This window comes from Xyrauchen texanus, chromosome 10 (genome assembly GCF_025860055.1).
Source record: "Xyrauchen texanus isolate HMW12.3.18 chromosome 10, RBS_HiC_50CHRs, whole genome shotgun sequence".
Classification (NCBI taxonomy): Eukaryota; Metazoa; Chordata; class Actinopteri; order Cypriniformes; family Catostomidae; genus Xyrauchen; species Xyrauchen texanus.
In genome coordinates, this window is record NC_068285.1 from 28,552,566 (window position 1) to 28,565,724 (window position 13,159).

At 40.1% G+C, this 13,159-nt stretch overlaps 1 protein-coding gene across 1 annotated transcript in view; it reads right to left on the reverse strand.

The window, feature by feature from the left end:
- The window catches only part of LOC127650710 (thrombospondin type-1 domain-containing protein 7A-like), a 192,103-nt gene extending 185,392 nt beyond the window's left edge, over positions 1–6,711 (reverse strand). Inside the window, exon 1 of the mRNA XM_052136306.1 lies at positions 6,561–6,711. Within this exon, the coding sequence (XP_051992266.1) occupies positions 6,561–6,711 (151 nt within the window). The remainder of the gene's footprint in view (positions 1–6,560) is intronic.
- Between the last annotated feature and the right edge of the window lie 6,448 nt (positions 6,712–13,159).

Sequence of the window (13,159 nt, forward strand, 5' to 3'; positions counted from 1 at the left end):
CAGATTACGGTTAGCAGATTAGACAGACAGGAAATCCCCATTAGATCCAAACTCACTTATTACACTCAGCCTTCACATCAGACTTCCAGCTGTGAATCTGGTGGAAATTACAAACATGGAAGCAACACCATAGGGATACAATTTCTATAATGTGAGAAAAATATTTCAAGATTAATATACACTGCCAATCAGAATAGTTGCTTTTGATGATCTTAAAACCATTTAAATCTAAAAGCTTATGCTTAAAGACTTTTAAATTAGAGACATAAATTGTGCCTGCTTACGTTTTTGTTTAACAAAACTGAAATTTCCATATTGAATATAGAAGAAAAAGCTGCCCACAAGTGGCCAGCATTCATGGGGACACCAATACTCTCTGAAAAGCATCCCTGATGGATACCTCATGAAGTTGGTTTGGAAAAAATAGTATGCACAGCTGTAATCTAAGGGTGACTACTTTAAAGGTATAGATTTGATTTTTTTAACACTATTTGGTCACTACATAATTCCCACATTTTCAATTGTTGTATTTCATAGTAGTAATGACTTCTCTTTTAGGCTATTATTTTAAAATGTAGAAAAGAGTAAAAGTAGTAAATGTAAAGAGTGGGTGGTGTCTTTTGGGTGGATCAGCCACGCTAATGCATTTATCAGAGAGCACCGTGGAAATTTAGAGCACCGCTAAAGAAGCATCTAAGATGACACACAGTCTTTTTGTTCTTGTTTATTCTCCATCTTTCACTCTCACCTCCACCAAGTCCTCTCCCATTAGTGCTGTTGCATGGATTGAGAGCTGGAGTTCAGCTGCCGACAGCTCAACCTGTCTGCTATTTATATCTCCTTCTGAAAAGTCTCTATGCAATGAAGTATGGCTCTGCTTAGCTCAGCTGCTTGGAGACAAGCTTGGCATGTGAGTGTGTTTCCAAGAAATAAAAGAAAGAAAAGGAGAGAAAATTAGAGAAGAAAGAACACGTCATGTAGCATGAATTTGCACCGTAAACTTCCACAATCCCACATCAGCCACAAAATTAAGTAATTTTGAACAGTGTCTGTTAGTAATTGGGGTTTTGGAAGAGGTGGATAAAGACACTAATCAGATAATTTTAATTGTTATTTGTGGAAATGTCGATTTGGAGGTGGCATTGAACAGAAAGTGTATGACATACTGTAGGTGTTGATTAAAAGTGGTTTAGTGTAATTAATGCAATCCCTTTGCACGTTTCAGCAAAGTTAAGCAGCCTACTGCCGGAATGTGAGATGTAGTGAGTGTGAGATAGAGGTAGAAAGGGATCAAGCACACATTGTGCTAGTACACCAATGTGTTTAGTAGTGCCATCAATTACTAGCTTATCTGGATGCAGTCTGGAATCAAAGGGCAGTTCTTGAGTTAATTTCTGAAATCATCATCTGTTTCCTAGGTATAACAGATCATAATCATAATAAATCTAATTTCTGAAGAATACAAATTTCTCAAAAGCAGATGCTGCTTTCTCAGCAATCTCTGTCATAAAGCTGACCTGGTAAAGCCTTTGGAAGTGCAAAAAAGGAGTTGTGCCACACACCCAGGTAATAACAGTACAAAGCTCTCCCACACATGGCCGACAATCCATTTCGCAAACTAATGAGGAGTGCGAGTGCCAGCCTGCACGTGTGCACAAAAGAAAAAGGAAATAGAGAAGGGGGCAAGTGTAACAAATCACACTGTCAGTCTGTCTTTTGTCTTCTTTTTGTCTGTTTTGGTGAGCACACATCAGGATTCCTCCCTTGCTCTTCAGGACAAAAAGGGAAGAAAAGAATGAGTAAGCAAGCAGATGCTAGAGTAAGTGAAACAGATGACAGCAGGAGGTGGTGACCTAGCAAAAACAAGGAGGGTTGAGAATCTTGTGTGTATCAAGGTTCTAAACCCTTTTTGTTTTTGCCTGGTCACCTCCTTCTGCTCGTCTGCTTCATTGAACCCTTCGTTAAGCCCCGCCTTAAAACCGTTACTGACCAATTCTAACTTAACTGTTGAACAGACAATAAGAAGTCTACGGAAGTTCTGTTTGGATGGTCTTGAAAGGAATTTTACTAAAATTATCAAAGGCAATAGTAGCTTTTCCGGTTTTTCCAATTTTCCGTTCTTGATCGGCTCATGCTCGGTCGATCGCGTTGCATTTCAAAGTATACGCTTCTGACCACGCGCGAACACGTTTAACACATGCCCACTACAGCTCAATTTTAATACTCTTAGTACAGTCAATGGCAGGCACATGTGCATACAATTTGCACACTGTCACACTTCACGTAAGAAAAATTTTATTTACCACTTAACCACTACTTTACTGATAATTATACAGAAAATAGCACCATTCATGTAAATCTCCACCTCATTCCTATTAAATTTTCTATAAAGCTTGTCCGAAGGTGCTGTCACATTAACCTTTGCACTGGGAAATTCTATCATCTAAATGGGAATCTGCGCAATTAGGAATTTCACCTGATGGACATCCGGTGTTGAAGAATTTCCCTATGTGAATTAAGCGGATGGATTTACAGGTTTAGGTTTGGTGAAATTTGACTCACCAAATAATTTCAGCAGTAAGTTTATTAATAACTTGAGTATTAAGTATGTAGTATAAAGAGTATAAACATGAGTATAAAGTGCAGCTTAAAAATAAAGACAGCTTGGCAATATTTGTTTGCGTATATGACATGAGCTTAACATCTGTCAATGCCTTCTTCACCTCTATAACAGTACCAAGCTTTGAGCAAGCAACAGTAACCGAGTCGGGTGGAGCTTAAAAAAGAGATATAAATGAAAGAGGACACAAAAAACAAAGAACAAGAGAAAAAATGTGGCTCTTGTGTGATGCAGACCGTTCCGAGCGAGCAGCACTTGTCATCTAGGATGTTTTGAGCAGTTGGACTGTACTCAAGTAAAGTACCACACAAGCAGCAGCAATTTGGCACTTGATGAATCAGAGAGACAGCTCAATTTCATCCTTCCTCATAATGGTTTCGTAAATCTCTTGCTCCACTGCAAAATTCAGGCTGATGACTGGCCATAATTACAGCTTGATCACCTCAGGAATGTTTGTGCACTTCCATATGATTCCCTCTACCATATTTCTCCATGATTAGTCATACCAGAGTACAGAGAAAGCTGGGATGCATATGGCCACATCTCCTGTAGCTTGCAGGGGCCTGAAAATAATATTGTTGTGCAGTCTTCAGGTGGTATTGAAGACTGTGGAACTGAAATCTAACCGAGTGCAAATGTTTGAATGAACCGCTTGACACTTGGCCTCCTGCTGCTGATGCACACCTCATCTACTCCTGCACCGACATAACCGCAGTGTCAAAGGTTGACCTAAAAGAAGGGGAAGAGTAAAGGTGCTGAAGGAAGGAGACAAAAGAATGGAAGTAGTATCAAAGTGTCCTTTTTGAAGGATGGACATTAATAGATCAGTAGTGGCAGGTTCACACATTCAGAGGGAATAAAGGGTGTCAAATCTGCTGGACAGGATGGGTGGGGTGAATGGGGGAAGTGTCTTGCCGGACTCAATAGCTTCCTGCTATATTCACGCCACTGCTAGGAACAATGCTGACCAGAAAGTTCAGCCCTGTCTATTAAGATCAGTGTGTTTGTGTTATTTCAAGCAGCTGAAGGGCAGGGAATGGCCCACATAGAAGCCTTGGAAAGTGATGGTCATTTAGAGGTAAACCTTTGGAAGAGACAGCAACACAGAAAAATAGGCACTGTACAGAAAAGCCGTGAAACTCAAGAGTGTTTGCAATAAATTCCACAAAATCATGATCCTGAGATGCCCTTCACAAATGCAATGGTGTAAGGAAGGGGGGCTGTTTATCATGTAAGGACAGGAAATACAATGTAATAATCTGGGCAAACACTTCCCTAGAGCCTAAAAGCCCTTAAAACAGGGACATATGTACACAAAATGCACTGTCAAATTCTTTGAGGATTGGAGTAAATTATATATCAGAGGTCACCAAATAGCGGACCGTGGTCTGGGTCTGGACCCCGGATTGTATCCATCTGGACTGTGAGACATCATGACAACAGTTGCCCATCTCACCTTTTCTACGATTTGTAGGTTAGCAGCGCAACAAAACAAAGGATCTGTTTTCACCGCAAGCTTTCCTGGATGTAGATAGCACTGATTTTTCAGGGATCTATTTCTATTGTAATATTTCTCTCTAGCACCAACCACGTTTCCTTTATACCCTTTCCCGCTCTGCACGTGTTGCCTCTCTCTCCTGGTCCTCGATACAAGGTACCACATAGTAGAGCTGCAGACATGATATTTTAACGACTGTAGACTGTAGCGGATAAATACAGTGAGCAGCATTCTAGAACAATTTAGTCTCCTCCCATCTTCTCCACTCAGGACCATCCAAAGGGAACCTCAGGAAATGTTATTTCTCCAATCAACTTTCTGCTGACCATCACTGTACTGCACAAGCTAGGGCTATTTGTCAAAGCCACAAAATATATTGTGCTTTCATCAAAAACTGATTTGGTCCCAGATTAGCCCTACAGGCAGACTGCTGCTCTTGTACTTTGCTTTCCCCCTTGTCGTTACAGCTTAAAATACTACTGAGTGTGTCATAGGAACACCATGAAAGCAAAGTGCAATTTGTGTAAAATAATGTTTGGACCTTCAGGAGATGGATTTGTGCATTTCCAAGAAAGATTGAGATTTTAGACTATGTTTGCATGAGTTCTGAGGTAAAGCGTTTTAGGACTTAGTTTGTGCGTATTTATTCGAAAAGCAAAAGCAAGGCTTCACTGTATGTAGGTTAAATTTCTTCAGCCAATCTGCTCGTCCTCTCTCACCCCATGTTTAATCTCCTGCACTCAGCAACAGCACAGGGGGGCAGGATGCTTCACCAGAGTACCATGACATTCGCAGAACAACTACAGCTAGGATGCACTACACAATTAAAGCAATGTGTGCTGTGCAATAAGTCATAGACTTAAAGGAATCTTTCATTCATAAATTCAAATTTTGTTATTATTTCCTCAGCCCCAAGTTATTCCTGACCTGTATGACTTTGTTCCATGTAATGCAAATTATGATCAGTATCCGTTTATGTTCATTGAGGTTTTTACTCTGCCTAGAATTTATTTTGGTGTCCAACAAAAGAAAGAAAGTTATCCTTCAACATGAATGTGTGTAAATAATGAAAGAATTGTCATTTTTGGGTGCACTTTCTCTTTAAAAAACACCATAAGGAAAGGAACAGGCACTATGCCAGGCAGAATGATATTAACATTTTGTCTCCACTCTATCCTCTCTCTTCAACCCTCACATCATTTGAGTTGTCAAATATGTTTTATGATGTGCTCTTAAAATAACCTATAAACATGTCTTGAATCCCACGGATCCACTGAACACCTAGTTTAACATATTTGCAGTGTATCCCTTGCATTGATCAGGCCCCATCTGAAAAAGACTAGAGAGTTCAGAGTTCTCCATTGATCTTGCAGAATCTCAATCCTGTCCTGGCCCCATTGCACCCACTTGATTGATCCAGAGATTCTCCATCCATTCCTGCCTGAGACCCTGGTCAAATTACCCATTAATCTGTAGCTGGTCCAGAGGAACTATTTCAGTGTCCCAGTCCACCATACACCTCCTGACCCCAACATACATCCAAATCAGACTCTCTCCAACCCTCCAGCCCACACCATCCCCCACTTCCACTGCTGGTGGTGTCCCATGCATGGCAAATTTACACCCCTGATATGTGTAGAGACACCACCCAAAAACAGAAATCAGCAAAGATCTCTCAAACACTTGGAAAATACACTTACTGTACAGTCCATTAAATATGTCCATGCTTACCAAAAGTGAAGCATGACACTGCAGGTATTTCCAAACAGTTCCAGGATTTACTGCAACCAAGCAGTACATTTTTTATATGTAAGCAAAATATGTAGACAATAACTCAAATTTACACATCTGAATCCAATCAAATCATATTGGGATAGTATTAAAAGCTTGTGAATTGAAATGCAATCGAATGAATAAATTGGTATCGATACCCAGCCCTATCCACATGCTTAATTAAAATCAGAATGATTCAAGTTCACGTTTACTTTATAGAAGTAACCATCTTGTTTTACAGGATCTACTATTGTAGCTAAAATCTTTTAAAAGTGATGTGGAGAGTTATCAGTGAGCGAAACACATTCAAACACCATCCTACACATGTTTTAAAAAAATATCAAGCACTCTTCACCAGCCAGCATATGCTTAAACATTCTCAAAGCTCTGAAAATAACTGGCAGGACTTACAGACAAAATGTTGTTGCAGAGATATTATTCTGTAGTATTTAACTTGCACACATAAATATACTGTATAGTCACCTGTCAACATGGTGGACATTCATTTGGACAATCTAATTTTGACTTTATAATGAAGTCAGCTTTCATTTCTCGTCACTTGAATCAAACATGAACCTGTCACTGTCAGCACATTAAAACAAACTCAATAAGGAGAATCACTTACAGCCAAATTAAGAATACACTTCTGCTTAGATTAAACAGCCATACCTGTTTGCCAGATGTAGGTGGGTTTGGTGTTGGTGACTGTTTGAGTCTGGACATCCCAAAGCCCAAAAAAGAGCAGAGTGACTCTGAAAAGGGAGGCAAGAGCCCCGGCTGAAGTGCCCTCTCTCCCTGCTGCACTGCTGGCAAGCACCATGGCTTTAGCCCGGCCAGATAGATCCACCGGCTAAAGTCTGGCCAAACAGACTGCACAATTCACACACACTAAGCTGGAGACGTATGCAGGAGAAGATAAGGCATAGGGAAAAGTGTGCCTGCTATTGTCCCTCTCACTCTTCAGCACGAGCTTCCTCCAGGAAAGGGTAATCCACTTGTCTCTCTGCTTTCTCTCCTACACTCCACTATTTTCCTCCTTTTCTTTCTCTGTTCCTTTCTTCCTCACTCTGTTCTCTGGGTCAGTGGAGAAGAATGAGGTCTGAGCAGAAGAAACAAAAATGAGAGGAACAATAGATCCCTCAGCTCAGTACGCTGGCTTGTGCGGCTACTGCGTCCTGCCTCAGCCTGGCTGATACAGCACCTCCCATTCTCCTCCCTCCTCTCTCTATATCTCTCACTTGCTCTCACTCAGCCTCGCTCTTCTTTACTGATCCAGCATCCACCTGCAATCACTCTCTGTTATCACTTTGCGCAGCTATCAAGGGCTGCACTATTCTTCACACAATAGGGGAATTGGGGTAGGCAAAGGGGAAATGGCAAGAAGTGTTCATATTTTAATTGGTTGAGAGATGCAGAGACACTGGAGTCGCTTGCACCAGCTGGGACCAAATGCTATAAAGAGATGCAGGGGAAAGATATCTCTGTGAGTGTGATAGAAAAGCATGGGAGAGTTAAAAGGTGAAGGGAGGGGGTCAGAATCCTAACTGATGTGAGGGAGAGAGGACAGCAAAAAAACAACCAAATGAGAGTGGTGAAAACCCTCATGAATAATTAAAGTGAGCTTACTCTGACCTTGTATGATTTTCAAACCATAGATGGGGGTGCAGTGTTATGAGAGACTGTCTCCACAGTTATTATGGAAACACCCTGGGGAATCACACCTTTAGACAGATGTAATCTTAGAAGAAAATGTAATGAAAATAAGATAAATTACTATATATATATATATATATATATATATATATATATATATATATATATATATACACACACATCAATGAAAGATCAGGATAAAGAAACAAAGTGTAACCCGCACACACACACACAAGACGAGACAGTCACAATGTCGATGGGAAACTGCTTTATTCACAAAGCAAAGCAGGCAAAAGTACTAACAAGGGCAAATCCAAATGAGAATGGTCAACGAGAGCGGGAGGTCGAAGCCGGGGAATCAGAATGGAACAAAGGGGCAAATCCGGGAGAGAGGTTGAGGAAGGCGTGGGGGTCAAAGCCGGGGTAATCAGAATGAAAGCAACGAGATACTAAACAGGGGAGCTAGGGGAACACTAGAGTTGGCAAGCTAAGGGGTAAACAAGAGGAGAGCAAAACTAGACGAGACTAGCGGGGGGCAAAGACACGGGAAACTAAATACAATAACCAACAGGAGTGAGACGAACGGGTTGTGAAATATACAGGGGCGAGTGCAGGTGTAAACAATGATAGGTGATGGGACGAGTGCAGGTGAAACTAATGTGGTGACTGAGAGCGGGCGCAGGTGTACATAATGTTCTGGCCATTGGGAGCGGGCATGTGAGCCCGAGGGGGGAGATAGTGTACAAGCGTGTAAGCTCGTAGGAGCAAAAACGAGCGTGCAAGCTCGAGTGAGCAAAACGGGCGTGGTAGCCCAAGGGAGCAAAACGAGCGAGGAAGCTCGAGGGGGAGGAGCGAGGGAGCGGGGTTCGTGACACAAAGACCGATTTTAAAAGAAATGAAATCCAAAATGGTTAGATACAGTGGGGCTCAAGTTCACTTGTGAAAATGCTTTTATTTTGCTTTTTTGTTATTTCTACAATTACAAATGATATTATCTGCATAACATTTTTGGTGAAAAGTTGAATAAAAAAATATAAACATACATTTCTGAATTTCATAGTTTTTGGTATGTCCCGCATTTGCTTTAATCACAGTATGTCCTCTGCTAGCATGGAATCCACATGTTTGCGCAAAACCAGATGACACAATGCTCTCCCAGCATGAGATATGGGAATCTTTGGGAGGCAAGGAAATCAACTGGAGACAAACAATTGACAGAAAGAACAACAAATGATTCAACACAGGATGATTCTTCGTCGTCTTCTTCTTTGTCATCATCTTCTTCTTCGTCATTGTCTTCTTCGTCGTCTTCGTTTTCATCATCTTCTTTGTCTTCTTCATCGTCGTCGTCTTCTTCTTCGTCTTCTTCTTCGTCTTCTTCTTCTTCGCAGTTGGCAAACAAATGAGAGGTGCATTCCCACCACTCAACACAGGATTCAACATGAAGGGAGCTTAAGAAGAGAAGGGTTGATAGTGAGCAGGTGCCGCCGATGATTATTAATTGGAGAATGAGACACACCAGCCCAGGAGGGACTAACCAAGGGAGGTTATGGTGAGAAGAAAGACAAGACATGGAGCATGAGTGTGTGAATCCCGACACCAGAGACAAATCCGAACTAGACAGAAGAGTCAGGATCCAGACACCATGCTCCGATAATGAAACACAAAACCCGAAGCCATGTGCCCACACAGAAACACAAACAAAGGCAGATAGAGCAAATGGTCAGGAAATAAACACTGAGTCATGTGCTCAACACAAACACAGAACACAGGTGTCAGGATCCTGTCACCACAATAAACATGATTGACAAAATGACAGAATCCTGACAGACATAAACAATATGTATGTAAACAAGATTTAAGTATGATTATTAAGCTTATTGATTATGAGTATTATTCACTTCATTGCCATGACAAAGTAACGCCGTAAACCGTAAAATGAGCATAAAAAACAACGATTTGAACAACTTTTCGGCTTAAATATTCCACAAATTTTACCAGAACAATTAAGGTAAGTACTTTTTTTAAAAGAAGAGCATCACATTTCTGACTTTAAACCCTCTAAAATTGGCCCCATTTACTTCCATTGTAAGTGATGCACTGTAACCTCGATTAAACTTTTTTTATATATAGAAAAGGAGTGAATAGTCAATAACTATTATTATTATTATTATTATTTATTTTATATAAAAAAAAATTGTGGTTATCAATAATGCCACAAATGCTGTCGATTAAACTTACATTTTAGTGAACCAGGAATATTTCTTTAAGGATGTACTGTAAGTATCTGTCAGTTAACGGTCATAGAATGTCAAATCTGCAACCGAGAAAAGGTAAAATAAATAAACAAATAAACAAGTAAATAAATAAAACAACTATGTAACAGAAATCTGAGCTTTGTCAGGTCAGTATGAAGTTCAGGTGGACAGTAAGACTTAGCGACCAGTTTTAAGATGGCCAAGAATTATGTACCTATTTAACTGGTAGGGACAACATCACACCACTGTGGACATATTTGTTGTTTAGCAGACACTTTCATTTAAAGCATTTTTCAGTATTTAATTAGCAAAAATATTAGTGTCACTGGATCAGCTGGAGTTAAATGGCTTGCTTTATGGCACAATGGTGACAATGGAGAACACTGCTGAGTCAGTAACTCTACTTACAGTGTAGCATTTCTGCTTGGGTTTCAACCTGCAACCTTTGTTTTGCTGGCTCTTTGACCATAAGGCTGGCACTATCTCACAGAAAAATAAATGGTTGAATCCATCCATCCCTGAAGTTTATATGACATAAAGAGATAGCAAGAGATCGGGAGAGAGATCGAGAGAGAGAGAGAGAGAGAGAGAGAGAGAGAGAGAGAGAGAACTCTGATTATTGACAGATCAGAGCTGGGTGGGATTACAAATTCAGCTGCCCTCCTTAAAGAATCAAAAGAGACAGAGCCATGCGGTATCAAACACAAATACACATGCAAACAATCCCACACACACACATCTAAGACACAGTGTGGGAGACACTGATATCCACCACTGCTTTACCTTAATACTGGAGTGCAGCTAAAGAGCGGGAGAGAGAGGTAAAAGGGGGGTGGGGAAGAACAGATTGAGAGGAATGAAGCAAAAGCTTTGTAGGGCAAAGAGTGCAGCAGAAACAGGGATAGTAGGGAAAGACAAAAACCACGGAAGAAGACAGATGGGCAGAAAAAAAGCAAAACAGAAGGAAATTGAGAATGAAAAAGTGTGTAGGACGGTGTTTTTTTCTTTGCTTTTGTAGAGACAGAGCTTTATAATGAGAAGAGATGTGAGCAGTGTGTGGGGCATGATGAATGGCAGTACAAGCATACAGTCTTCCACAACACTTCCTTCTGATCACACCTGATTACTGCATGTGTACGTGAACGTGTACGAATGGGTACGTGTGCGTCTCGCAGAAGATAATTCACATAGAGGCAGCACAACACATTCATTGCTCAGCACGCTGTAACACCACCAGCCCTACGCAATTAAGCAAACAAAGGCAAAACACGTTATTGTAAAGCAGGTGCTTGTGCTCTCACTAACGCAACATGCTTACGGTGCGTATGGTGTGAAAGAACTGCATGCTACAATTAGCACACCTCAGCACAATTACACACCACATGGAAACATAGAACATAAAGTGATTAACATTGAATTAAAACATCATTATAAAGTGAATAGTTACAAATAAAAAGTTTGATTAGATTAGACATTTTTGAAGCTGTTGTAAAATGCTGATGAACGCACTTCGTTATTTTTTATATCAATGCGGCAAGTTTCTACGTTGCTTGCCAACCATTAACAGCCAACAGTAAAGCTTATGAACTATATTACTTAGAGCAAGAATAGTTTTGCTTTTGGTTATTATTCAAATATATGAATAATAATAATTATTATTCATGTTTTTGATTTACGGTTTATTTGACCTGTTCTACACTTTAGGCTTATTAGGGTTAAATGTAACCATCTACCAATCAGGACCTTCACAATTTTTTGACCAGGGTGCGAAGAACATGCTATATCTTTTTTAACTTATCTGAATTTTGGTTCTCACAGTGGATGATTTAAAATAGTGAAAAATTGCATAGACTTGCATTAAAACAATAAACTTTGCATTGAAACGTTTCACCTTTGTCAAGCCAACATCAATTGATTTGAACACTGTTGACTTATATTGCTGATGCCTCCATGGTTACAACATATTTTTTAACCATTAACACTGTCCTTTACCCATAGTAAAATCACTATAAATCATTATTAAAGCAATAATAAAGCAGTAAACTGTAAATCTTTTTCTCAGTACGGTGTGATGTAGTTTTCACACAACACTTTAAATACTTTAAATACAAGTGATCAAAAACTCACAGTATCATAGCTGAGTGAGATCCTGAGTGTACACAACTTATTCTAAAATCTACTCAAACCTTTTTAAATAGCAATTTTCTGTTGATAATTTCCCTGAAGCAATAGAGCAATGGCGCAATAGCTCTTTCAGTGCACCTGCCAGCATTGTCCTGGGCAGCAGTGAGTGTGCAGTCACGTGGACGAGCGGGGTGGAATAATCGACAACTCCTGTCTGCGGTGAAGCCTCATTAAGAGACAGGACAAAGGAGTGACGGCGTACTTGTCAGGTGTGAAGTGTCTCCCACAGGACTCTAATGGCCATGTTTTATCTTCAAGAAGTGATTAGACTCGGCTACCAGATGTGACTGCTGTGTTTGCCGAAATTTCCCAGACGCCACATTCCTGCACTAACTCACACACCTTCATCAATGCCGCTCTTCGATGAGCACCTTACCAATCAACCCCATACCCCTTACAACTTCATCTTATGGATCATGATTGTCATCCTGACAAAGGTTGTTTTAATGTTATATATTTAGTTTTTTAGCAGCATTGTTTAAATACCACACTAATAGTGTGCTGTGCTTCCGCTTTCAGACAATTGGCACGGTAAAATGCTCTCAGAAAAGATGTTACCTCATGCTGTTTTTGAATGCCCAGGCACTAACGTCAACAGTTTGCATGGGCCAAATGTGAGAAATAATTTTTTTTGGTGAGTAAAAAAATTAAAATAATTAGGGGCTGTTTACACCGAATTTGTTATTGCATCTGTTTCTGCACTGTTTTTAACTTTTTTTATACATGTAAACATGTGCCAGTTGTACATTTTTTACCTCTCTGGGCTGTCTCGCAGTTATTCCAGTGTCTTGCAAAGAAGCGCTGTGTTTTTTTGGATGCCGTGTCAAGTTAAAAGTAACTTTAAAAATCATTCCTCGAGACATCTAGCTTTTTTAGCTCAAGAACCAATTTGGTCTGAATGGCCCCTTACTCACCAGTGACTGGTTAATTTATAAGGAACTGCAAGATTATGCATTTATCAAACTGTAAGAATGATGGTCAGACCATGGCTAATATCTGTGTTCTAAGCAATTCAGTCAACATAGATGATTATAACCAGGGTCCTATCCCGAGCATTGCAATGTCAAGATACCATGCCAACTTAAAAAGTGTCCATTTAAAATAAAAAAATAAAAAATAATAATTAAAATAAATTTGTCTCGAGACCCCTGCGACCCGTTTCATTATTTTGCA